Source organism: Podarcis tiliguerta (genome assembly GCF_965153285.1).
Source record: "Podarcis tiliguerta genome assembly, chromosome: 17".
NCBI lineage: Eukaryota > Metazoa > Chordata > Lepidosauria > Squamata > Lacertidae > Podarcis > Podarcis tiliguerta.
The window spans coordinates 4233093-4260924 of NC_139550.1; the positions used below are offsets into that span (position 1 = coordinate 4233093).

A 27832-nucleotide genomic window follows, 5' to 3' on the forward strand; every position below is an offset into this window, starting at 1 on the left:
TACTGGGCCGAGGCCGTTTAGGGCTTTAAAGGTCAGCACCAACACTTTGAATTGGGCTCGGAAACGTACTGGGAGCCAATGCAGATCTCTCAGGACCGGTGTAATGTGGTCTCAGGTGCCACTCCCAGTCACCAGTCTAGCTGCCGCATTCTTGATTAATTGCAATTTCCGGGTCACCTTCAAAGGTAGCCCCATGTAGAGCACATTGCAGTAGTCCAAGTGGGAGATAACCAGAGCATGCACTACTCTGGCAAGACAGTCCGCAGGCAGGTAGGGTCTCATCCTGCGTACCAGGTGGCGCTGGTAGACAGCTGCCCTGGACACAGAATTAACCTGCACCTCCATGGACAGCTGTGAGTCCAAAATGACTCCCAGTCTGCACACCTGGTCCTTCAGGGGCACAGTTACCCCATTCAGGACCAGGGAGTCCTCCACACCCGCCCTCGCCCTGTCCCCCAAGAACAGTACTTCTGTCTTGTCAGGATTCAACCTCAATCTGTTAGCCACCATCCATCCTCCAACCGCCTCCAATGCAAAACCTGAAGTGGGTTGTTTTGAAGGAGAGATCTGGGGTTAGCATATTTTACTTGAATGCCAGTGCTGGGAGGGCTATTGCCTTCATGGCTTGCTCTTGGTATTATTGGAGGTACCCGTCTGGCCCATGTGGGAAGCAGGATGTTAAGACTGTTCATTCAGCCGCCTTTCAAAACACGATTTCCCTTTGTACTTTCAGATTTCCACCTGGAAACGCCAATTGCACCATACATATAAAGTACATTTATAGCATCATGCCTTCCCACCTCCAAAAAGAATTCTGGGAACTGTAGAATGACAAAGGTCTGCAAGCTGTAGCTCTGTGAGGGGAAACTGTGTTTCCCAGGATTATTTGGGTGGAGGGGCGATGAGCCATGACTGTTAAGGTGGCATCGGCATGCTTTAAATGTACAGTGGTAGCTCGCAAGACGAATGCCTCGGAAGACGAAAAACTTGCAAGACGAAATAGTTTTTCGTTTTCTGAGTTGCTTCGCAAGACGGATTTCCCTATGGGCTTGCTTCGCAAGACAAAACGTCTTGCGCCTTTTTTTTTAAACCGCCAATGCATTCCTACGGGAAACCGTCAATACACAGTGGTGCTTTCGCAATTCGAAAAAACTCGTAGAACGAAAAAACTCGCAGAACGAATTAATTTCGTCTTGCGAGGCACCACTGTATGGTGTAGCTTACTAACCATTCCAAAACCAAAAGTAAGCTGGAGAGAGGTGGCAGAAAATCCCCACTGTGGATTTCTGCTGTGATTTACAGTGGAAAATTGGCAGGCGCAGAAGTGAAAAAACCACCTGTTTCTGCCTCGCTGCAATTCTTCCTGACCCTACATTAGAGAACGTGTGTGCAATGAGGTAACTTGCAGTTCTTCCTTTAGCCAAAACACAACTCAAACAACCCCAACCACATCATATTTTTTTTTAAAAAATATCCACAGGGCAGGGTTCAGATTTCCTTGAGGGAGATCAGTGGGGCTGAGATCCCCCAGTGTGCAGGTATGTGCTTACGAAGGAGAACCGGCTTAAAGATCAAAAGTAACGCAAAAGTGGTGGCCCTTCCGCTGGCCTCGCTCATTCAGATAGCCTTACAACAAATATTTATGTAGCACTGAGAGCGTACTGTGGAGTCAGCTCTACAGAAAAGATGATCCAGCAGGAAGCAAACATCTGGACAGCATAAAAGGGACGGAATAAATTTTTGCCAACTCCTCACTTCTGAGGTACTCGCAAGGAAGGGGATACCAGAGGCACGAGTGGTAGGTAAGTAGGGGGTTGAAGGTGGGGAAGGGGCATCTCCTTCATTTTTGGGATGCTTCTGAGGCCCTAACCGCACTACAAACGTATATCAGTGCTATACCAGTTTAATGACTGAGGCTTTCTCCCCACGCACTCTGGGAATTGTAGTTTGGTGAGAGTGCTGACTCTCCCAAGCTTGTGCTTCTCCCACTCCACAAAAACTACGCCTCCCAGGGTTCCCTGAGGAGAGGGAATGGATACAGTGGTGCCTCGCAAGACAAAAAGAATCTGTTCCGTGAGTCTCTTCATCTAGCGGTTTTTTCCGTCTTGCGAAGCAAGCCCATTAGCGGATTAGCGCTATTAGCGGTTTAGTGGCTATTAAAGGCTTAAGGGATTAGTGGATTAGCTGCTAAAAGGCTATTAGCAGCTTAGTGCCTTAGAAAAAGGGGGTGGGGAGCGAAAAAAAGTTGCAGCAACTCGCAAGACATTTTCGTCTTGCGAAGCAAGCCCATAGGAAATTCGTTTTGCGAAGCACCTCCAAAACGGAAAACCCTTTCTTCTAGCGGGTTTTCCGTCTTGTGAGGCATTCGTCTTGCGGGGCACCACTGTATTATGGCGCTTAATATGGCACCCTGATGGTGGTGTGGTCCATTCCTGCTATATAGCAGACAAGAACTGCTGTCAAGGTTCTCACCCTCTTAAAGCATTCTGCATCGTGCAGAAATTCAGTGAGGGTAAAAAACATTAGCCAGAGTGAGATGGCTGCCTCAAGACGGCTGATTTTGGGTGTCATGAAACGGCAACAAATGGTTGGTTATGTAATTTATTATCACAGTATTTTTAGAAAGGAGGGAAGGGCACTTGTGGAATTTTATTTGCCCCAGGTGGCAAAATAAACTTGAGCAACCACAATGAGGTGGCAATGGAAGGGCGTCATTTGATCCTCTGCTTCAGGCAATAAAACATTTGGGGCTGGCTCTGGCATAAACCTTGTAAATTTAAAGGGGGGGGGGGATGGATTAGAAGCCAGGGATAGAGGTCCCAATATATTTTTGAAAAGAACTAGAAGGGTATAGTATCTAAAAGAGCACCTAACATGACATATAAAGGTTTGCAGGAGAGGATTCGGGTTGTGTGATGTGTGCCTCCAAGCCTGCTTTTATATGCAGCTCCTAGGTCCTTTTTAAGGGACGTGGGTGGCGCTGTTAAGCCACAGAGCCTAGGACTTGCCAATCACAAGGTCGGTGGTTCGAATCCCCGCGATGGGGTGAGCTCCTGTTGCTCAGTCCCTGCTCCTGCCAACCTAGCAGTTTGAAAGCACATCAAAGTGCAAGTAGATAAATAGGTACCACTCCGATGGGAAGGTAACCAGTGTTTCCGTGCGCTGCTCTGGGTCACCAGAAGCGGCTTAGTCATGCTGGCCACATGACCCGGAAGCTGGACGCCAGCTCCCTCGGCCAATAAAGCGAGATGAGTGCCGAAACCCCAGAGTCGTCCGCGACTGGACCTAATGGTCAGGGGTCCCTTTATCTTTACCTCCCAAGACGAAAAGCAAAAGCAAGAGGCAGTGTGGTGCGGTGGATAGTGCTGGACTAGGACCTCAGGGTTCAAATCCTCACTTAGCCATGGGGCTGGTCTGTCTCTCAGCCTAGCCTACCTCACAGGGTTCTTGTGATGACAAAATGGGGAGGGCAAGAACCATGTTGGCACCTTGAGGCCCTTGGAGAAAAGGTGGGGTAGTTACGTAACAATAATAATAAATACCGTATTTTTTGCTCTATATGACTCACTTTTTCCCTCCTAAAAAGTAAGGGGAAATGTGTGTGCGTCTTATGGAGCGAATGCAGGCTGCGCAGCTATCCCAGAAGCCAAAACAGCAAGAGGGATTGCTGCTTTCACTGCGCAGCGATCCCTCCTGCTGTTCTGGCTTCTGAGATTCAGAATATTTTTTTTCTTGTTTTCCTCCTCCAAAAACTAGGTGCGTCTTGTGGTCTGGTGTGTCTTATAGGGCGAAAAATACGGTAAAATGTTTGGTGCTTTTTAGCTTAGGGAACAAAGATTACTAAGAGCAATCATGAACGTGATTACTCAGAAACAATATCCTCTGTGTTGAATGCTATTTGTACTCTGGTATGTTAAGGACTAAAGTCAAGGCATGATAGAAACTTACAAAATAATGGATGTTGTGGAATGTTTTTGTCGCTGTCCCACGTTGCTAGAACTGAAGGTCACACAATGTAGCTGAATGGCAACAGAGTTAGGACAGAAACAACTAAATAGCTAAATGGAACTTCATTTTACAGGGGCAGTATACCTTCAAATGTCCAGTGCTGGGGGGACCAAGAACAGAAGAATAGCTGGCACTGGCGTATGCTGCTTGTGAGCTCAGAGAGGCATCTAGCTGGCTGCTGTGGGAAACAGAAGGATGAATCTGGTGGGCCTCGGTCTGATCTGGCAGGGCAGCCTTTGTGATCAGCAAGGATGGAGCGCAAACTTTCTGAGGTAAGGTGTAATGGTTCTAGGGGTTGCTCGTGCGTAAGTTGCCGCCACTCCTGGCTAGGTTACCTGGTTGAACCCTTTCTGTCTGGACAGCCTCAAGTTCCGTGGCGGCCTCAGTCGCTGGCAGAATCCGTCAGTGGGCGTTTCTTGAACCTTTTCCAGCATAAAAGCTGTTTGACGCCCAGTCTCCTCCTACTCTCCCTGCGCGGAAGTCTTCTGCACAGGGAGGGTGTGGGCAGCGGAGTACCCGTGCCCTCTTCGCTGGTCTCCGGTGAGGAGTTTTGGAGCCACCTCTCCGATTCCCCCATCTGCCCCCCTTCTCCACTGGTGTTACGCTGATTTCCTTCCCCAGCGGATGGGCTGCCTCTCTCCCTACTGGGACCCTCTCCAGCATCCCTCTGGAGCCTTCTCTCCGCCTCCAGCTCCGATGGCAGTTCCCTGACATAAGGGAACCGAAAAAATACCACCCAGGAGAACGTAGTTGAAGTTTGTGAGGGAGGAGATGGCCAGGAATTTCTTGCGGAAGGTTCAGCCTACGGAACGGAGAATGACTGTGACTCCTGCATTATTGTGACTGTATGCTGACACAAAAAATAGCGCACTGGTGGGGGGGGCGTTATTCTGCTTCATTATTTCCTATGCAATGCTTCCCCAGTGTTACCACATGATTGCTGTCCAGAGTGCCACAAAAGGTGGGACAAAGCAACCCCAAAGCATTTGTGGTATGAAAATTTATGGGATTACAGCACGATGTTACAGGATAGGCACCGTTTGGAGATGAAGCTGTGCGGCTGGTCCAAATATTTTCCAGGCACAAACAGTATTGAAATCACGGTCATGTGGGCCCACCTCAATAGCACCATGAGCACAAATAGTCATAAAAGTGCAATAAAAAAGGAATTCTGGAGGGACCCTGAGTAGATATGACCTCTGCAGGAAGGAGAGTGTAATGGTTCTAGGGGTTGCTCGTGCGCAAGTTGCCGTTACTCCTGGCTAGGTTGCCTGGTTGAACCCTTTCTGTCTGGACAGCCTCAAGTTCCGTGGCTGCCTCAGTCGCTGGCAGAATCCGTAAGTGGGCGTTTCTTAAACCTCTTCCAGCATAAAAGCTGTTTGACGCCCAGTCTCCTCCCCCTTTGCCTGCGCGGAAGTTTTCTGCGCAAAGTGGGTGTGGGCAGCGGAATACTCGTGCCCTCTCCGCTGGTCTCCTGCAAAGAGTCCTGGAGCCACCTCTCCGATTCCCCCATCTGCCCCCCTTCTCCACTGGTGTTACGCTGATTTCCTTCCCCAGCGGATGGGCTACCTCTCCCCCTACTGGGACCCTCTCCACCATCGTCCTGGAGCCTCCTCTCCGCCTGCCGCTCCGATGGCAGTTCCCTGACAGAGAGGAAGCCTGATTTACCTCTCGACCCCCCCCCCAAAAAAAACCTTACACTTATGATGAGCTATACCTCCTAAGGGAGGGATCCTATCCACTTACCTGAGAGAAACCTCACTGGAAACAGCAGGACTTACTTCCAAGTAAACACATAGAGGGATAGGGAGGAATGGCTGCAATTCTGCCCACACTTAACTCAGGACCAAGCCCTTTTGAACTCAGTGAGGACTGCATGTACAACAAACACATCGTACCTCAGCAGCTCTTATCTGCTCCAGTTGCTTCGGGGAAGGAAAATCTGGAGCTCCCAGTTTCCTCCACTGCAAATACGGGCTGGTCAGGTAGTTATCCAAGTAGTAAGTGATGTACACAAGTCCTTTGGGAAGACAAAGGGAGCGTAACATGAAAACTCTGATTGTTAGCTGAACATCAGGCCAGAGACCGAGGCTTTCAGATATGGTGTTCTTATTCACCAGAGCCTTGTAAGAAGACCAAGAAAGGACCAGAAAAAGCTGAATCCAACTGCAAGCTTTTTAGAAGCTGCAAACCAAGAAAAAAAGCCTGATTTTCATGAGAGGAACCAAAGAAAGCTACTATCAAAATACAGTGGTGCCCCGCAAGACGAATGCCTCGCAAGACGGAAAACCCGCAAGACGAAAGGGTTTTCCGTTTTCAGAGGCGCTTCGCAAGACGAATTTCCCTATGGGCTTGCTTCGCAAGACAAAAATTGACGAAAATTTGTGAGTTTTTTTCCCGCTCCAAAACCCCTTTTTCTGAAGCGCTAAGCTGCTAAAAGCATTTTAGCAGCTAAACCGCTAATCCCTTAAGCCTTTAATAGGTGTTAATAGCCCTTAAACTGCCAATAGCACTAATAGCGCTAATCCGCTAATGGGCTTGCTTCGCAAGACGAAAAAACCGCAAGACGAAAAGACTCGCGGAACGGATTCTTTTCGTCTTGCGAGGCACCACTGTATATGATTGTGTCGTGCCACCATGGCACAATGGTTTAGGCTGCATGAAATGGCTATTCCAGCCCAGCTGTCCTTTTAGAATAAGGTGAGCCACTCAATAGCTGCAGTAAATACAGTGGTACCTTGGGTTAAGTACTTAATTCGTTCCAGAGGTCTGTTCTTAACCTGAAACTGTTCTTAACTTGAAGCACCACTTTAGCTAATGGGGCCTCCTGCTGCTGCTGCCCGCCGCCGGAGCACGATTCCTGTTCTCATCCTGAAGCAAAGTTCTTAACCTGAAGCACTATTTCTGGGTTAGCGGAGTCTGTAACCTGAAGCGTCTGTAACATGAAGCGTATGTAACACAAGGTACCACTGTATAGAATCATAGAATCACTTGCCTTCGCGTAATGACGCATCAGGAAAACAAACACAGTGACAACTATACCTTTTTGTTTTGGGTAATTGGTTATGTTTAGAGTCACGGCACTGACGTTGGAAGATGTCTCATTGTCTTTGCTGGCATAGATCAATACGGAGGCCTGCCAGCTGTCGGGTGGCTGCTCTTGAGGTCTGTGCACACTGGCTAGTACTCCAAGAGTGTCACAGTCTTCCGATTCCTGGCTGGAGATGTTGGCAGAGACTTGCTCCTCTCCTACGCAAGAGGAAAAGAAACTTGAATCTTACTGTGAACTTGGCCTTGTTTTATTTATTTATTTTTAATAATATTTATTCGATTTTCCACAAATACAAAGATAGAGTTAAAAAAAGGACCAAATACAATAAAGTAGAAAAAGGAAAAAAAGGGGGGGGAGTAAAAATTTTAAAAAAAACATAAAAACACCCCCCTCCACCCCACCAACACAAAAAGAAAAGAAAAAACAAAAACATTTAGAAAGAAAACACTTAAATTTTTCAAATTCCATCTTTCAATAACTTATTTCCTCGGCCTCCTCCCACCTCCCTTTTTGTATTCCAGTTATTAATCAGTTCAGCAAATTCTTTCCATCTTTCACTGCTTACTCCATTATTTACCTTAGTCCATTTAAACCTTATTCTCCCATCAGCATCTAAAAAATTGTCCTTGTTTTATTGCACTCCACTGTGCTCCTCATAAGCAGACCCACCTTCGTAGCCACCCACCCGCTGTCCTGTCTCTCCCCAAGCTGCCGTTTTGTTGCTGTCCTGCTGGATGAGGACCAAGTCCAACCTTGTACAGCATCCTTTTCTCACAGGGGCTAACCGGACGCCTCTGTGAAGCCGTGCAAATAGCAGGTCTAAATGAGAGGCGATAGTCCTTTGGGAAGTAGGCGGTGGCATGCGGTCAGTGGGCTAGGGGGACTAGACTAGTCCCCTAAATGTTCCTGGAAAATTAGTGTATTAAAGTACTGAAGCCTGGCGCCTCCTTCGTCATGATGGATTACGCAGAAATGGCGAAGCTTACAGGAAGATTAAGATATAAAGACAATAGGGACTTTTAAAAAGACTGGGAATTACATTTGTTGTGCCTACAGAAATATTGCAAAGAAATAGACTCACTAGCAGGGTTTGAGAAAACACTTACAGCCACGAAAATGGAGGTAAAAGACAAGGAATAATTAATTAATTATAGGAAGAATTTATAGCGGGAAGATACAAAATGATAATAATGGGAATGTATTTAGACAGATGGTGATAAAATTAAGATAAAACTGTGTAAGCAGAAGTATTAAATGTATAAAGAACCAGAAAGGGGAAGTTGAGGGAAGTCCGGGGGTGGGGGGAGAAGGGGTTTCTCTATTACTTGTGTAGATTATGAGAATTTTAAACTGTAAAACTTAATTCAAAAAATATTTTTTTAAAAAAAGAAGGCTAGTGCCTCCTTCCCAAAGCCTGGGAAGCTTCTGGGAGAGCCAGTGTGCCAGTGTGGTGCAGTGGTTAAGAGTGTTGGGATACTGCCAGGGAGACAAAGTCCAACATGACTCCACGTCGTCTCCGGACGTCCATCGATCTCCCGTAGACACGCAGTATCAGCAATTAGCGACACGAGCTCCAGAAATAGCTTGCACATTCCAGAGCCGTGCACGCTCTATCAGCAGATAATGCACAGCGAAAGATGCAGTCAGGAGAGCATTATTTACAAGTTTATTTCTGCGTTGATCAGAACAAAGAAAAACATGACTGCCTGCTTCAGAGTTCCGGCAGAGAGAGAAAGAAACGAAAGCAAAGACATAACGTAAACCTCCTGTGAAACAGGAAAATACGCAGGCTGTGACACAAACATCCTGCTCCCTTTTAAGGTGGAACGGAAATATCCTAACAAAGAGTGGTAGACTCGTAATCTGGTGAACTGGGTTTGATTCCCCGCTCCTCCACACACAGCTGCTGGGTGACCTTGGGCTAGTCACACTTCTCTGAAGTCTCTCAGCCTCACTCACCTCACAGAGTGTTTGTTGAGATTGTTAGCCGCTTTGAGACTCCTTAGGGTAGTGATAAAGCGGGATATCAAATCCAAACTCCTCCTCCTCCTCCTTCTGCCAAACTTAGGGAAGGAGGCACGATGCTCACACGCCCCCCAATTGCCCTTCCAAGGTGGCGCTTCCGGCCCTAACTGCTCCTCTAAGGAAAAATTCCCCAAATGTCATTGGGAAGTAGGGTAACAGGTTTGTGCCCCCGTTTGGGTGGCCAGTAACGCGCACATATATCCTCTTTTGTAAAAATGACTTTTGAAGCAGCGGTGGCTCCTGTGGTGGGAGAGGGGCCTTCTCAACACCGGTGTGGGGCAGGGTGAGGCCATGGTCAGGGCTGTGCAGTTGGCACTAATATGCATCTTATGCAATCCTGGCCTCGCCGCCACTCTGCCCCAGCTAAGCCCAGGTAAGCTGCGGTGACCCCAGTGATGGGAGAGTGTATCGCAGCCGCTGCCACCACAAAGGACTCTCCTGCTTTTCCTCTTGCAAACAGGAAACGGGACAAGTGGTTTGCTGTACCTAAGAGAGCCAGCAAGCCCATCACCGTGAGCACTGGCTTCCTCACCATCTGGACATGAGGCGGTTTGGTGTTGTTTATCTGAAAGCGTGCCGTCAGCGTCCTCTGCGTGAAGTGATAGGGGTGGTAGCTCAGAAACGCGTTGTCGTTGCTCAGCAAAGTGTAGTTGACCGTATTGTTGGCTCGAGCAAGCAGCAGGTTTTGGTGCTGGGCAATAACCTGTGAAGGAATAATAATAATAATAATAATAATAATAATAATAATAATAATAATAATTTATTATTTATACCCTGCCCATCTGGCTGAGTTTCCCCAGCCACTCTGGGCGGCTCCCAATCAAGTGTTAAAAACAACACAGCGTTAAATATTAAAAACTTCCATGAAAAGGGCTGCCTTCAGATGTCTTTTAAAAAGAAGATAGCTGCTTATTTCCTTCACATCTGAAGGGAGGGCGTTCCACAGGGTGGGCACCACTATTGAAAGGGACAGCGGGAGGGGACAAGCAAGCCCTGTCAGTCAGCGCAAACTCTACGCAAGGACTTTCGTACAGCGAGGCTGTGTCCACTTTGTCCTCCACCCCCTCCCTGCCCAAATTGGCTTGAGGCGTGGTGGTTCAGGAGGACCCCAGCAGCACATGGGAAGAGAAGGAGAGGGGGGATTGTTCCGTCTGGCAAGCTTGTGCCATGTTCAACAGAGCACAATGTTCCGTTCCGTTCAGCATCTTTAAAGCTTAAATAAACCTGTGGTTATGTTAGCCCCACCTATACAATAGGTGGGATTTGTACTTCCTGAGGAGTTGTCGAGATCCAACAATCTCCAGGCAGACCAAAAATTCAATTTTGCTTTTTCCTTTCCAATGATTATACAGTGGACCCTCCGGATACGAACTTAATTCGTCCCGGGGGTCTGTACGTACCCTGAAAGGTCTTCAAGTCGAGGCGCCGCTTCTGCATACGGCACGATAGAACACTTCTGCGCATGCACACATGGCAAAACCCACGTTTGCAACCCGAAAGTTACATTATCCGAAGGTAACATAACCCAAGATACCACTGTATAGCACAAACATGGGCGTGTGTCCTGCACTTAATCTGGATTTTGTACCAAGGTATCCCGTACCTTGTGACCTGTGTGCATTCAACAGCCTTGCATTTCTCTCATTTTGAGTAACTGTTTCTTTGGTTGTGCTACCTGGCATAAATTCATTATGCTTTAGCTGGGGGGGGGGGTGCTGCAGAGCACAGACAATCCACCCTTTTAAGTCAGGGATAATAATAATAATAATAATAATAATAATAATAATAATAATAATTTTTTTTTTATTTATACCCCGCCCTCCCCAGCCAAGGCCGGGCTCAGAGCGGCTTACAAGCAATAATAAAAACAAGATGAATGATTACAACTTAAAAACAAAAGTAAAATACAACATTAAAATAATGGAACATTAAAATATTAAAATGTAGCCTCATCGCAGGAGGAGAAGGAAAAGAAAAAAGAAAGAGAGGGAGGGAGGGAATGAAATTGGCTCCAAGCCAAAGGCCAGGTGGAACAACTCCGTCTCACAGGCCCTGCGGAAAGAAATCAGATCCTGCAGGGCCCTGGTCTCATGAGGCAGAGCGTTCCACCAGTCCGGAGCCAGAGTTGAAAAGGCCCTGGCTCTGGTTGAAGCCAATCAACCAGAGGATGAGGAACGTCAGGCCTGGGGACGTCCTCTTAACCCGGCACTTGGGATCTGCCCCAGTCCACACCTCCTCTACAGCTGCTTTTTGCCTCTGGACCCACTCCTTTTTGCCTCTGGTACTGCCCACCACTGGAAAAGTTTTAAGCAGTGAAAATTAATAATAATAATAATAATAATAATAATAATAATAATAATAATAATAATAATAATTTATAATTTATACCCCACCCATCTGGCTGTGTTTCCCCAGCCACTCTGGGCGGCTCCCAACAGAATATTAAAAACACAATACAGCATTAAATATTAAAAACTTCTCTAAACAGGGCTGCCTTCAGATAGCTTCTAAAAGTCAGATAGTTGTTTATTTCCTTGACATTTGATGGGAGGGCATTCCACAGGGCAGGCGCCACCACCAAGAAGGCCCTCTGCCTGGTTCCCTGTAACCTCACTTCTCGCAATGAGGGAACCGCCAGAAGGCCCTCGGAGCTAGACGTCAGTGTTCGGGCTGAACGATGGGGGTGGAGAACCCATTTGATTTCTGGGATTCCAGCAGGCAATGTCCACTATGTATATTCAAGTACATCTCTGTAACCATAAGGACTGGGGAGCTCTTCTTGTTTTAAAAAATAAAAGCTGAAATTCTCAGTTATATTCTGGACCCAGGATCACATTCTATGGCTTCTCTGTGTTCCTGCAAAAGATGTTGAGATAGACACTGCCCCAACCTTTAGGTACATGAATCTTCAAACAAGTTTTTTCTTTAAACTGCCTCATTTCTCCCCAATATTTCACCCCAGTGCAAGGACAAGACACTGGTGTTTATGTCTGGCTATGGAATAAATTAAATCCATGTGCGAAGCTGTCCTGTGCGCACCTTGAAAACAAGAAACGCAGCATAATAATTTGCCGTCAGGATCCTTCCCAAAGCCTTTCCAGTAGCTTTGGCTGACCTAATTCCCAAGCCTTGCTAAAATTAGGAACTTAAGAGGAGGATTGCAGCGGTGTAACTAATCAGATATAAAAGGATTACCGCTCAGTAACAAAATACACAAAGCAGCAGGTTGGGTTGAAAGGAGCAGAAAGGAGTTTCCAGAAAGATGCTTTCAAAAATCGGAAACTGAGGAGTTCAAGTGAGGATCAGGGGGCTGTACAACCAAAATTGTTACAAACCATTTTTGGTAATTTCTAGCGCTCTTAGTTTACTACGTGTAAATAAAATTAACCTATACTCTTCACCGATTAAGCCCCCTCTCCACTGCCCTCCTCTTTTGCTGAGACGACAAAAGATATGAATTATAGGCCATGAGCTCAGCCAAGGCAGGACAGGGAATTATCCTCTTATAGTCTGAAAAGTTCCTGCACATTAACAAATAAAGAATGCTAGGAAACTGGCTGCCATGACAGGTGGGGCCTGAATATTACAATAATCCAAGGCGTACACTGTGTAGACAGAAACAGAATCATAAGAGTTTGAAGGGACCCCCAGGGTCATCTAGTCCAACCCCGGCAATACAGGAATCTTTAGCTCAATCCCATGACCCAAGAGTCTCCTCCACTGATTCTCTTGTGGGATCCCTGGCAGACGGGGTTCAGGCCCTTAAATCACGATGGAGGGCAAGTGGCCACCAAGTGAAGCATTTGATTTTTCACCATAGGAATTACAGTGGTACCTCAGGTTACAAACACTTCAGGTTACAGACTCCGCTAACCCAGAAATAGTGCTTCAGGTTAAGAACTTTGCTCCAGGATGAGAACAGAAATCGGGCTCCGGCAGCACGGCAGCAGCAGGAGGCCCCATGAGCTAAAGTGGTGCTTCAGGTTAAGAACCGTTTCAGGTTAAGAACGGACCTCCAGAATGAATTAAGTACTTAACCCGAGGTACCACTGTACTTTGACATTGTTTTTTCTTTTTCTTTTTATGTTTTTGTTTTTCGCTGCTTGCTTATTATTATTATTTTGTTTAGTCTTATGAGTGTGTGTGTTTGTGTTGTAAAAAAGCTTAATAAAAAAATAGAACAGAAATCGTGCTCCAACAGCGCGGCGGCAGCGGGAGGCCCCATGAGCTAAAGTGGTGCTTCAGGTTAAGAACAGTTTCAGGTTAAGTACGGACCTCCGGAACGAATTAAGTACTTAACCTGAGGTACCACTGTAATGACAATCCTTTGCTTATACAGTCGTACCTTGGATCCTGGACGCCCTGGAACTCGGATGTTTTGGCTCCCAAACATCGCAAGCCCGGAAGATAATGTTCTGGTTTGCAAACATTCTTTTGGAACCCGAACGTCTGACGGGGCTTCCGCGGCTACTGATTGGCTGTAGGACCTTCCTTCAGCCAATCAGAAGCCATGATTTGGTTTTTGAACATTTTGGAAGTTGAAAGGACTTCCAGGACAGATTCTGTTCGACTCCCAAGGTACGACTGTATGGGCAAAAGGCAAGGGGCACATTCTGAGCATCAGATGCTCCCTCCGCAGAAGGCAGCCAGACTGTCTCCTCACCTGCTTCTTGCACCTCGGTGAGTTAGCAAACGTAACCTGGACACAGGGCGGCAGCAACAGGGTGTGCAGACAGGGCCGTTCTGGTGGCTTTAGACTTCCATTTATTTATTTAAGGTATCAGTATACAGTGGTACCTCGGGTTAAGTACTTAATTCGTTCCGGAGGTCTGTTCTTAACCTGAAGCACCACTTTAGCTCATGGGGCCTCCCGCTGCCGCCGCGCCGCCAGAGCCCGATTTCTGTTCTCATCCTGAAGCAAAGTTCTTAACCTGAAGCACTATTTCTGGGTTAGCAGAGTCTGTAACCTGAAGCGTATGTAACCTGAAGCATATGTAACCCGAGGTACCACTGTAATGCTTTTCAGGGGAGCCTCATGCACAAAGCAGTTTACATTAAAGGGAAAAAGAGAGATCAAACAATATTTCCTTTTTTTAAAGAGCTTGATATTTCCTCCCATTAGGCCAAGATGGCCCTCTGGTGACAGGTGTGCAATGGAGCCATCTCAGCTGGAAAACCAGGAGCTAGAGATACTGAACATCTCCCCAGGCTCTTCTGTCTTTTTGCTCTCTTCCCTTCCTCTCAGGGCCAAAAATGGTCCTTCAGTGGCCCCCTGGTGGCAGCCGGAGGAGATATAAGCCACCTCAGCTGCAGCTGTATCTTGAATTGTGGTTTCATTGTGTTAAAACATTTTGGTAGATCTTCACAAACTTGAAAAGCAGTATACGCTTGTTCAAATAAATAAAACGTCTCATTGCCGACTCAGAAACTATCCATTGGTCTCAGACATCCAGAAACGAATGCCTCTTTTTGGAGTGATGCTTCTGGAGACGCCCCAGCCAGGAGCCAAAGCAGCTCCCAGTACGTTTCTGAGCACAATTCAAAGTGTTGGTGCTGACCTTGAAAGCCCTAAATGGCCTCGGTCCTGTATACCTGAAGGAGCGTCTCCACCTCCATCGTTCTGCCCGGACACTGAGGTCCAGCACCGAGGGCCTTCTGGCGGTTCCCTCGCTGCGAGAAGCCAAGTTACAGGGAACCAGGCAGAGGGCCTTGTCGGTAGTGGCGCCCGCCCTGTGGAACACCCTTCAGATGTGAAGGAAATAAGCGGCTATCCTATCTTTAAAAGACATCTGAAGGCAGCCCTGTTCAGGGACGTTTTTAATATTTAACGCTGTATTGTTTTTAACACTTGATTGGGAGCCGCCCAGAGTGGCTGGGGAAACTCAGCCAGATGGGCAGGGTATAAATAATAAATTATTATTATTATTATTAACATCAGTTTGCTGTTGCTCGATATTTGTTGTTGGCATGTGCGCTGACTGCCTATCTTCTCAAAATCAACAAAAATATTCAAAAAGAAGTAAGAAAAAGAAGTAAATTCCATTGGCCCATAAACCCCACAAAGCTGGGGAACAGGAGTGTGCTATGGAAATACTCTGCCTAGGCCTGAATATTCCCAGCAGCTCAAGGGCTCAGTACAGAAAGACCTGTGCATGATGTTAACTAGGGGAGTCAGGCAAGCATGGCTTGATGGTGAAATTTAGGGGTGAAGAGGCTTAAAAGAGGTGAAGTAAGGGCTGGTTCACACAAGCACGTAGATGACTTGATTTCTCCTCACTTGCCCACTCAACACTTGATGACTTTGAGGGGAATGTGCGAACCAAACTCACCCAAGGCTGGATTGAGCCATTGGTCTGTGAGGCAGCAGTCCATGTGCTGCATATTGTGGCAGAGGAATATCCTAACCCACAAGGCCAGGCCAGGCGATCCCCCTCAAGTGGCAGGATCCATAAGGCCAGCAGATCCTGAGGTAAATCTTTCTTCCCCATGTCTTCCCAATGTAGACCTTCACGTACCCCCTTCTTCCCTAGTAGGGAAGGGAGCACCATTTTGCCGTTTGCCTCAGGCGCCAAAATGCCTTTTGCTGGCCCTGAACAGAATCCTTAAGTCAAATGATCCCATCAAGGAGATCCTTGCTCCCCTCCAGTGCTTGTCAGAAAGTCTGGAAATGACAAATCTCTACTGTGCAAGTATAAGATTCAACAAATTGGCCTCTCTTTTTGATGATGATGAATTGAATTTATATAGTGCCCTATATAAGCAGGTCTGAGGGTGGTTCACAGAAAGCAACATTCTCCCATAATTCAGTGGTGATGTGGCACCTAGGACTGAGCCAGAGGTCACATACCACAGTTAAAGCCTTATAATGAGGTGTTTATCAGTGGAATTTTTTGTCATTAGATCACAGGATGAAGAGAAGCAACTCTCAGAGGCCTAAATATCAATGTGATTGCAAAATCACTAGCTGCAAGTGTCCATTCTCTCCATTAGATGGTGCACCAGTCATATGCTATACGTATTGATATTTCTGAGGTATATCAGACATAATATTCATCAGGCCCATTGAGTGCCTGTTCAACTCCACTGGATGCTCGGGTTGCGGATGTGATCCGTGCGGGATGCACGTTCGCAACCCGCGTCTACGCACGCACGGGTTGCGATTTGGCGCTTTTGCGCATGCACAAAGCGCGATTTAGCACTTCTGCGCATGCTCGACCACCAAAACCCGGAAGTAACCCGTTCCAGTACTTCCAGGTTTCGGTGGTCCGTAACCCAAAAAAACACAACCTGAAGCGGCTGTAACTCAAGGTATGACTGTAGAGCCCTTCGTGTAGACAAGGGAGTTGTCCGATAAGAATTCTCAGCCTATTCGTGTGGTATTTTCTGAGACCTTCGCAAGAACATTTCCTCCCTGCACCATAAAAAACAAAATTACAGTGGAACCTCAGTTGCTGAACGCTTCAGCAGCCAAACAATTCGGAACCCGAACGCCGACCACACAGAAATGAATGCTTCCATTTTTTAAGGTGCCTTGGAAGTTGAACTGAGGCGCGTTTCTCCATTTTTTCAATGGCTTTTGCCAACCAGCAATTGCACCTCGGTTTTCAAACGTTTTGGAAGTCAAATGGTCTTCTGGAAAGGATGACATTCAACAACCAAGGTTCCACTGTATAAGATACCTCATTGAACCAAGAAATTCATGGGCTTCACAGGGATTTTTTCTCCACCCACCAAAAAAGTTACTTGTTTATAAGCTACACCATTGGGCCGAGAAATTCAAAGGCTTCTGCGGAAGAAGGAATTCATTGTGGGCCTTGTCAGGAGAGCTGACACGCTAAAGAAATCACACCTATGTTTAAACAGAGGCCTATAGAGATAAAACAAATGAGGATGGGCCCCGGGGCAACAGAAGAGATGGCAGAGGTGCGCAAAGCAATGCAGCTCAAGTCTACCTTAGCCACCATGGCCGCATAGGTGACATCCGCTCTCCACAGCTGCGGAACGGACCATCCCACCAGCGGATCTGCCTCGTCGTTGTATACAGGCACAGAGGTGAACGTGGGAAAGAGCTTCTGGATCTGTCCCACTGCTTCAGTTTCTTGTTCTAAGATGTACAGCGACCGCCCAGCTCCCTGTGGGAAGAGCTGTTGTTATTTATTTGATAGATAGCCTATTTCACAAGGCAGTTATAAAAAAGTAAAGGACCCCTGGGCGGTTAAGTCCAGTCAAATGTGACTATGGGGTGTGGCGCTCATCTGGCTTTCAGGCTGAGAACGCCAGCGTTTGTCCACAGACAGCTTTCCGAGTCATGTGGCCAGCAGGATCAAACCGCTTCTGGCGCAATGGGACACCGTGACAGAAACTAGAGCACATGGAAATGCTGTTTACCTTCCCTCCGCAGCAGTACCTATTTAGCTACGTGCACTGGTGTGCTTTCCAATTCCTAGGTTGGCAGGAACGGGGACAGAGCAACAGGAGCTCACCCCGTTGCGGGGATTCGAACCACCAACCTTCTGATTGGCAAGCTCAAGAGGCTCAGTGGTTTAGACCACAGCACCACCAAGGGTAACAACTAGATCATGTAATTGAAGCACCTGGGATTTTCTAAAGTGGTGTACAGATGCTATGTGGAATTAAAAAACGAATTGTTGCAAGAAGCAGTTGTCAAATTTTGAATTCAGTTCAGAACCTTTGCACCACGTAGCAAGTTGTGGGGTTTTTTTAGTGCACAAGAGGTAATTAAATGTGCACACTTAACTTGGGACAGGCACATTTCACATGCCCTGAATTCAACAGCAAATTGAGCAGGGATCTGACCTTCTTATGCATGGCAATGTAGTCTAGCCGGACGCCAGTCTCTCCAGTGAAGAAATTAGTTCCATTGTGGCAGTGGCCCAGGAGGCTCCAGCACATGGGGGACTTTGGGAATGGGTGGAAGGAGTCTCCAGGACCTCCAAATTTCAGCTGAGAACTGGCTTGTCTTAAACCTTCAGAGCAAGCATCATAGTAGTTGAGAAATCCTAGGAGCAAAATCGAACAGTCAACAATAGGCCTAGTGTTTTGGCAGTAATATCTAGCTCGGAGGAGAGGAAAATGTCTCGTTTCTTCAGAACGTACTGGAGTGAAACAGGGCAAAGAAGGCCATAATGTACTGCATTTGCTCTGCAAAAATCAACAAATTATGGACTGTTTATATACGCAGGAGGTCTAGTTATCTGTGTGGCTGTGAGCAGGTCATGCTATGGGCTATAGACACCCATTGAAGATCCTAGTAGCTGCAATGTAATCCTGACACACAGAATTCTTAAAGCGTGTTTCTAGCCCTCATAACTGTAAAAGGTAAAAGGTAAAGGACCCAAGGATGGTTACGTCCTGTCAAAGGCAAGTATGGGGTTGTGGTGTTCATCTCGCTTTCAGGCTGAGAGAGCCAGCGTTTGTCCACAGACAGCTTTCCAGGTCATGTGGCCAGCAGGACTAAACCAATTCTGGTGCAACGGGACACCGTGACGGAAACCAGAGCACACAGAAACGCTGTTTACCTTCCTGCCGCAGTGGTATCTATTTATCTACTTGCACTAGCATGCTTTCGAACTGTTTGTCTGCTAGCACAAACACAAATAAGGGTATTGTGGTACCTAAAAGACAAATATTTGGAGTGGAGTCCCTAAGATGATTGGATGGCGCTTTGTACGTCTCTTTCCGGCAACTCCTGCAGCCAAGCTGGTGCCAAACGTATTGCTCTGCTTTCCTTTGGGCCACATCACAGGGGCCAAGTGGTGGGTCTTGTCAACTGGGCAGCTCAGGACCTCCACCTACACTGCCCAGGCTTGCGCGCCAGGGAGGACACATGGATGCTGCTAATGCAGCAGTTTGACTTCACCTCCAAAGGCACACTCCATTGTCTCTCGAGACAGATGCCAACAACAACCTGAGGTACCCATAGTTTCATTCTCAGCAACACGGTAGGTCAAAAGATCTATGGTTTTGAAAAACGGCTAAGCAAAGAATATTACCACAGTGTTGCTATAAAACACTTTATTTCTATAATTTACTTAGTTTCTCCTAGGCAACATTCCTGCTGTAACCCCTGCAGTAACTTGCATGTGTTGATTTAGCTTTTAAGAGCTCAAATGACGAAAAAAATATCTCTGTGAGATGGCAATTAGTGCTGAGCTTTTTACAGGGTTTAAAACGGAACATTTCTTTATCTTGTTTTCATTAGCCCTGATCTCTGAACTTTCACCACTCTGCTCACAGTTAAAAACCGGGAGGATTCAAAAGAGGCTTACCATTAACTGTCATGGATACGTTGTCAAAGTCATGGTGATCTGGCTCGTTCCAAGTCTCAAAATTCCATTTAGAAACATGCTTCAATCCATAACGTTCTGGAAATCAAATCTGCATTAATTACAGCTTTGTCATATTAAGCAGTAGGCTTTCATTCAGCCGCACACGGAAATCTCAGTTGAAAGGCTATTGTCCCAAACCACCTCTTATTCCTTTAAGAGGAATTTCTGCCGTGAGGGGGCATGTTCACACCCACCCACCCACAATCCAGGACAGATGCCACTTCCACAAATTAGTATTCTGTGACAGGGCCCAAGGTATGGGCTGGATGTTGATTTACAGGATAAGTTGCAAAGGGGGTGGCAGGAAGAAAAAACTCCCCCACTTTCTTTCTGGTTCCAGTTTTGGGACTACAACTCCCACCATCCCTAGCTAGCAGGATCAATGGTCAGGAATAATGGAAATTGTAGTCCAAAAACATCCGGAAACTCGAGTTTGTAAAACCCTTCTCTAGAGCATTCCTCGTTTAATTGTTAATCTTGCCTTGAAGTTTGATGTCCTATACAGCCGTACCTTAGATCTCAAATGGCTCCCGAACAAATTGGCTCTTGAACGATCGAAACTCGGTTTTCGAACGTTCTTTGGGAAGCCGAACGTCCGACACAGGTTCTGCGACTTCCGATTGGCTGAAGGAGCTTCCTGCAGCCAATCAGAAGTCACACTTTGGTTTCCGAACATTTTGGAAGTCGAACGGACTTCCGGAACGGATTCCGTTCAACTTCCAAGGTACGACTGCAGTTGCTTGTGGAATCCCCTGTTGATGTTCTCTTGGCCGCCCAACTGCAATCGTACACAGTTTAGTAAATTATAAGCCATGAGGCACACTAATTTAGGGTCATTTAAAGAAAGGTTCAAGGATTATTATTTTTTTAAAAAGCATTTCCCCTGGACATTGCCCTTTAAGACGTGTTTGTGGACATGCTGAGGTGACAAATTAAAATTTTGTTAGCTCACCTATATATCTTTCGGCCAACTGTGTAACCAGGTCCTTCCATTCTATCACCTGCCTTTTATCTTCAAAGTCAGTGAAGTATCCAGAGGGACTTCCCATCAATTCGAATCCTGAGTTTGAGGGGGGAGAAAAACCCACACAAACCTGTTCAGTGCTTTTGAATTGAGCAGTGCCAAGCATCCGTTGGTCTGCGCTTGGGCGCCATGGCCAAGAGCCAAAGAACTATGTGGCCGTGAACATGGGTAGGCGATGGGGGGAGTCTGGCAGCAGGGCCCAGCCACTCTCTGCATCATTTTGGCAGTTTGCAGAGAAGAGAGAGAAAGGAAAGAGCTGAACAAATGGGGATAAAGGCACAGGGTGTGGGTTCAGACAATCAGTTTTTTAAAAATGGCACACAAATCTATTGGGCGCATCTAAAACAGCTCTTGGGACGCGGGTGGCGCTGTGGGTAAAAGCCTCAGTGCCTAGGGCTTGCCGATCGAAAGGTCGGCGGTTCGAATCCCCGCGGCGGGGTGCGCTCCCGCTGTTCGGTCCCAGCGCCTGCCAACCTAGCAGTTCGAAAGCACTCCCGGGTGCAAGTAGATAAATAGGGACCGCTTACTAGCGGGAAGGTAAACGGCGTTTCCGTGTGCGGCTCTGGCTCAGCGATGTCACGCTGGCCACGTGACCCGGAAGTGTCTCCGGACATCACTGGCCCCCGGCCTCTTGAGTGAGATGGGCGCACAACCCTAGAGTCTGTCAAGACTGGCCCGTACGGGCAGGGGTACCTTTACCTTTACCTTAAAACAGCTCTTTGGGTCCAAGTCATGCCACCTTTCCATTTGATCATACAAATACTCTGAGTGGATTAGGACTCTTTTGGGAGAAGGGGAAGGATATAGACATGTGTCAGGCTTCAGAGAATCAGATCCCTCCCCGGTGGCAGCCAAGAAGCAGATAAACGAGAAGTATTCTTACCATGTAATTTATTCAGTATTCACAGAGAGAGATGAAGGAATGCAGTCTCTATTAAATAATGCCATTGCTCTGACTGAAGTCCAACCTGCTCCGTCTCTCCTATTCTACGTCATCCCTGTGCCGGCCGATCTGAGCTTTCTGTCTCTGAGCTCTCTGTTCTACTACTCTCAATGCCCGCCTGGTCCTGGGAGAGGGGGTATCAGGAAAGCTTTCCAAAGGCACTGAGTTTGTCAGCTGTCTCTCCCCCGGTGCTTCTTCTTTCTGCTGTTCCTCTCCCAATTATTTCCCAACTTTGCCCCTCTGCAGCCTCTGTACTATGGCCTTCTGCAAACCACTACTCTAAATCTATACTGCCCTCCTATTCTTGGGAAGGTGCAGGAAAGGGCCCAGGGCGGTCCCCACCAGTGTGGTGTAGTGGTTAAGAGCGGTAGTCTTGTAATCTGGGGAACCGGGGTCGCGTCTCCGCTCCTCCACATGCAGCTGCTGGGTGACCTTGGGCCAGTCAGACTTCTCTGAAGTCTCTCAGCCCCACTCACCTCACAGAGTGTTTGTTGTGGGGGAGGTAGGGAAAGGAGAATGTTAGCTGCTTTGAGACTCCTTAAAGGGAGTGAAAGGCGGGATATCAAATCCAAACTCTTCTTCTTCTTCTTCCACCATTCCTCCTCAGTCCAGCCCCTGACAGCATAGAATTCTACAGTTGGAAGGGATCCCAAGGGTCATCAAGTCCTACCCCTTGCAATGCAGGAATCTTAACTAAAGCATCCATGACAGATGGTCATCTGAACTCGGATTAAAAACTTCCAAGCAAAGAGAGTTCACCACCTTCTAGAGTCCATTCCACTGTTGAACGGCTCTTACTGTTAGAAAGTTCTTCCTGATGTTGACTTGGAATCTCCCTTCTTGCAACTTGAAGCTTTGGGTCCTACCCTCCAGAGCAGGAGAAAACAAACTTGCTCCAGCTCTTTAGATATTTGAAGACTGCTACTATCTCTCCTCTCAGTCTCTTTTCCAGGCTAAACATATCCAACTCCCTCAATTGTTCCTCCTAAGGCTTAGTTTCCAGATCCTTGGCTATCTTGGTTGCCTTCCTCTGCACATGCTCCATCTTGTCAATATCCTTCTTCTATTGTCGCATCCATTGCAGGACACAGGACTCCTGTGTCCAAGGCAGAATAAAGCAGAGCTATTCCTTCCCTTGATTGGAACACTATACTTCTGTTGATGCAGTCGTGAATAGCATTATCTGGTTTTGCTGCTGCATTACACTGCTGACTCATGTTAAACTTCACAGCTAAAAAAAACCCTAGATCCTTTTCCCATGTACTGCTGGCAAGCCATGCGTTTCCCTTGAAGTAAAAGGACACCATTCAGCTGAGTTGGGAGCCTACACTTCAGTGCTTATACTATTGCAGAGATTGCAGAAACTCACAATTTGCCCTTGCCCCTTGCTCATTAAAGTTGGTGGAAGTTTAACTTAACATTGGCGTGTTAAATTTCTGCTGTTCTCAAAGAAAGCAAAGCACTGTACAGAACTCCAAACAACTTAAGCTATACATTGTTTAACGGAGCTTAGAATTGGCAGTATTTTTTTTATAAAAAAAAAAGTGAGTAGATTTACCTGGACGTAGCTTGTTTTCCCAAAGAAGATCCATGAAGTTATCTAGGTTGGTGAAATTGTAATGAAGTGTCCCATTGGCCTCCCTGCAGAAAACATTTGATTAGATCCATTGCAAACCGAGTCAATTCCCCATTAAATGTGAAGACTTTGGGCCAGATAAATCATGCTTATTCATAAAATGACAACTTGCATAAGCAAATGACCCATGAGACTTCCAAGATCATAGGCATGACTTTCCTGTCAATAATAATAATAATAATAATTTATTATTTATACCCCACCCATCTGGCTGGGTTTCCCCAGCCACTCTGGGCGGCTTCCAACAGAATATTAAAATACAATAACCTATTAAACATTAAAAGCTTCCCTAAACAGGGCTGCCTTCAGATGTCTTCTAAAAGCCTGGTAGTTGTTTTTCTCTTTGACATCTGGCGGGTGCCACTACCGAGAAGGCTCTCTGCCTGGTTCCCTGTAACTTGGCTTCTCACAGCGGAGGAGGAGGAAGAGTGGAAGGAAGGCAGCTACAGACAGCATCAGGTTCTGCTCCAATCCGACTGATTTCCTTCACCCCAATTTTACATGTTATCATTTACCTTATTACTTTAAATTTTAAACTGCCTTGGGTGCCTTGGCAGAAAGGTGGTATACAAATGAAATAAGTATTGTCTTAAATGCAATATTTTTGTATGAGCAAACCACATGGCCTCAATTTTCTGAAAACGATCATAGATGATTTTATGCATGGAGCCGCTTTTGGTAACTAAGCAAAACTTTCAAGTTGTTCATTCAAGGAAGAGTACACCTTTGAGGGGAGAAAACAGTTCTGTACCCTGAGGTTAGTTAGCTGTGTCTCTACCAGATGATCCCCTATGTACTATTAATAATAATAATAATAAATTTTATTTATACCCCGCCCTCCCCAGCCAAAGCTGGGCTCAGGGCTGCTAACAACAATCAAAACAATCCAACATTCTAAAAACTTTTCACCATAAAATCAATCAAAAACAAATTGATGGCAACCAGCAAGCAAGACCCTGTGCAGATTGCCAGAGGAGGGGGTCAGGCTGCGCCCTGACCAAAGGCCTGGTGGAACAACTCTGTCTTACAGGCCCTGAGGAAAGATGTCAAGTCCCGCAGGGCCCTAGTCTCTTGTGACAGAGCGTTCCACCAGATTGATGCCACAGCCGAGAAAGCTCTGGCTCTAGTTGAGGCCAGCCTAACCTCTCTGAGGTTACAGAGCGAACAAGCAAAAAAATAATTAACTTTAGTTTTGTGTCAGCCAAATACAGCACGTGCTGCCATCACAAAAGGGGGTGGAGGACATCAAAATATCTTACTGAGTTTGGCAATGCAAGAAATCTGTCATGAGAGGATTTTTATCATACCATGCGTATCTATAGAAGAATGAACTGGCACCGGTATTTGGACAAAGGGATGTCATGCGTCTGATCCCGCATGTGAGATGGGAGCGCAGGCACATTATATTTTATGCATCACAGAAACAATATTATATCAGTGTCGCTGAACTGTATATGCAACAAGCTCACATGCTGGCCCGGTTACAGCATATCTCCTTTCCCCAGCCAGATGAAAAGGCTACAGGGAGCTGAGGAAAGTCTAGTTCATGTAGAAAACGAGGGTAGGCTTTCCAGGACCTCGGAGAGCACCTCACAAAGAAGGACTTTGCTTCATGAAGCCAAACCAAGCAGCGGTGGTGTCATAACCCCAGAGTCTACCTGCAGTTAGGACTTGGACTTAGAGACTGCAGAGTCTCCAGCTATGGAGCCAGACCAGGGGCAGGCCTCCCAGCTTGCTTCTGGTGATCAGGGGACCACAGCCTCATGAACATGAGCCCCCCAGAAGAACTTCCCATATCTGTAAGGCCAGAGCTCAGACACCACAGGCACCCCTGAGGAACCAAACGCCTCCAAATGGACCTAAATAGTCCTGCGGTTCAGGGAGCATGCCAGCAGGAGTGCCCATCCTCTGATCAGAGGGTTGGCCCTTTAAGAACCTAAAGTTAGCCACCAGGGAGTGGCACCTGAGCAAGGTAGCCTCGAAGCAGAATCTTTAAAAGGCTGAGTCAACTCTCAGCTTCTGTCAGAGCTATCCATGGTCCACCAACCCCTGACCTGCCTTGTTGCCTTCTCTGCGGGGTCCAGCATCCAGCCCAAGGATGACAAGTGTTAGCCAACTCAACTTCCCCTGCTCTTTAGGTGAGAGCTGGCAGGTTTTAAAAAGCTGGGAGCCATGAACTCCAGGACTGCTATATAATAACTTCCAGACACATTTCCCCTCGATTGTACTATATTAACCATTGTCAGTGCCTTAGGGTTGCCAGCCAACTAGCATCCAAGTCAGTGTTTCTCAAACAGCTGTTGTTGGACTACAACTCCCATCATCCACCTAAACATTAGGAAGAACTTCCTGAAAGTAAGAGCTGTTCGACAGTGGAATTTGCTGCCAAGGAGTGTGGTGGAGTCTCCTTCTTTGGAGGTCTTTAAGCAGAGGCTTGACAACCATATGTCAGGAGTGCTCTGATGGTGTTTCCTGCTTGGCAGGGGGTTGGACTCGATGGCCCTTGTGGTCTCTTCCAACTCTATGATTCTATGATTCTATGATCCCTAGCTAGTAGGACCAGTGATCAGGGATGATGGGAGTTGCAGCTGGGGACCCAAGTTTGAGAAACATTTATCTAAGTGGCCTCTAAAAAATGGTGGGATCTCAGGTAACCAGTACAAGGGTCTGTAAAGTCAGAAAACTCCAGATGCTACGTTGCTACACTCCCATCTTTGAAACTTATTCATCCGATTCAGCCCAGGCTCTCTCCATGGATCTGGCCTGGGAGCCAGTATTTTTGGATATTTGGATAAGCAGAACCAAGCCTCAGTGTTAGAATTACCTAGCCTCGGGAGCAAGATGGAACAGGAGAACGTCGGGATGAGCAAAGGGCACAATGTCGCCAGCAGGATTTTCCTTAAGCTGTGCTGAAATCTAACTGACCTGACAGCTTGTCTAAGCCACCCCCCATTTCAGGCGACGGAAACCAGTCTGATGTTTAATCTAAAAGCAAGTAGCACAGACACAAAAAAGCTTGTTCCACCCGTAGTTTTAAAAGTAAATCACGGAGCAAAGGTCAAGCTACAAAGGGAAGATCTCACATTTAATCTCAAACTGCCAGGGGGAAGGTTGTGGTTTTAATTTTCCACGCAGCATTTGCTAATATTCCCCGTTTCTCCCCACCGAACGCCCGACGATATTGTAAGATCGCCGTTGTGAAATGCCTATGAATAAGGAGGCTGCATCCGAGGGACGGAACTGCGAGCACAACAATGAGAGCCTTCAAGCTGCTAAAATACGAGGCCTGCGATTCCCCACTAACAGAGCCAGCCTTGCTCTGTTAGCTGATCCTGGGAGCTTCCCTCAGCAATGTGTGCGCCGGAGGAATGAGGCTGTGCGAGAGGCACGTTTCAAAGGGAGAGAGATGCAAACAAAAGAATCATTAGCTCCCTGCTCGATGGAGGTGAGTGAGCTTCCGGGCGAGCGTTAAATGTATTTCAAGTCCTAGACTGTCGTGATTTTTACAGAGAAAAACAGGCAACAGAAGCAAAAGCCAGCCGGCTTTAAAAAGCACAGTTCTAAATTAGAGAAATCATCCCTCCGTATCGGGGCAGCGGGTGGCGTGGGAATTTGTATCTGAGCTGAGCATCAGGATAATGCTGAACTGTGACACATCGCCCAGTTTTGATAGCAAGCTTATAAGGCAATTTCAGCCTGGATAGCCTTCTAATTGCATTCATTTATTTCACTCTAGACTTTCACAGGATGACATAAAATGGATTCTTCTTCCTTTAGTTTCATACACTGACATATTAATTTTCTAGCAGATACTGGTCTTAGGGTAGCATCTATATGCCTTCAGAACAGGTCTATGAATGAACTCTGGATAGCATTTCTGTTTTACATGCTGCTTGCTGGCAAAGGAACTGCTGCTCTGAATAGTATCTGGGCTGAATGTTTGCATCGTTTCACCTTAATGTAACAGGTGCTAGATAGCTTTACCAGCTTCCAGCAAAAAAACAACAACCCAGTATCTTCTTGGACTGAAAAAGAAAGCATTTGAGTAGGGTGGGGAAAGCATGGATACTAAATTTTAAGAGCCTTTCCTATTTTTACCCACTTTCCTGATACCACTCAAAGAAAGTATCCAGTATAAAACGACAAATAATGTCAAACCGATTTAAAAACGCTAAAGATAATGTATCACCCTCCATGACAACACCAATAAGCAGGTTTGTGGTAGGATTTAAGAGTGCCACTGCTTTGAACGAACTTGAAGTAAAAACCAAAAATCCATTCATGGGAGGTGCACACACGTGCACACACACACACACACACACACAAACTGAGCCAAAAGATTTGAAATGACGAAATTACATCTGTGATGTTTCTATGCAGAACTGTATGTAGGCATGTAGGTAGTATAATTTGTATACTGCTTTTCAAGAAAGTCTTCCCAAAGCAGTTTACAAGCCACATATCAAACTACAAGATACAATTTAAGGCCACATGTTAAACATCACAACAGCCAACATCTCAGAACTGTATTTCAAAACATTGACCTTTAGCACTTATCATCATCATCATCATCATCCTTTCCTTCCCCTTCCTTCCTTTGTTTTGGCCCCGACTGCTCCAAGGCTAACAAACCGGAAGCCCTTATCCCTGTTCCTGCTTAAAACAAAACAAAACTGTGTCACAATTAAATAAAAAATGGTAAACTGAACTCTTGGCTTCACTGAATATTTGACAATATTAAACCACAGCCCAGATCATAGATGATCAATTGACAATATCTGACCAGAAATTTCAC

General features: G+C 46.5%; 2 protein-coding genes across 5 annotated transcripts in view; one reads left to right on the forward strand and one right to left on the reverse strand.

Moving 5' to 3' along the window:
* IDUA (alpha-L-iduronidase) overlaps nt 1–27832 on the reverse strand; it is a gene marked incomplete at its 5' end in the record, with an annotated part of 57857 nt that overhangs the window by 7342 nt on the left and 22683 nt on the right. The window contains 9 exons of one of the 2 annotated variants that reach the window (XM_083419970.1): nt 5907–6028; nt 7051–7257; nt 9572–9788; nt 17038–17217; nt 17903–18105; nt 19375–19470; nt 20387–20494; nt 22960–23042; nt 24345–24439. In XM_083419970.1, the coding sequence (XP_083276096.1) occupies nt 5907–6028; nt 7051–7257; nt 9572–9788; nt 17038–17217; nt 17903–18105; nt 19375–19470; nt 20387–20494; nt 22960–23042; nt 24345–24439 (1311 nt within the window). Of the gene's footprint in view, nt 1–5906; nt 6029–7050; nt 7258–9571; nt 9789–17037; nt 17218–17902; nt 18106–19374; nt 19471–20386; nt 20495–22959; nt 23043–24344; nt 24440–27832 lie in introns of those variants that run through there. The other variant, XM_083419969.1, reaches the window with a different exon arrangement.
* SLC26A1 (solute carrier family 26 member 1) overlaps nt 1238–27832 on the forward strand; it is a 43901-nt gene continuing 17306 nt past the window's right edge. For 2 of the 3 annotated variants that reach the window (XM_083419933.1, XM_083419936.1), the window contains exon 1: nt 25603–26482. The gene's annotated coding sequence lies outside the window, so the exon portion shown is untranslated. Of the gene's footprint in view, nt 1803–4081; nt 4281–25602; nt 26483–27832 lie in introns of those variants that run through there. The other variant, XM_083419935.1, reaches the window with a different exon arrangement.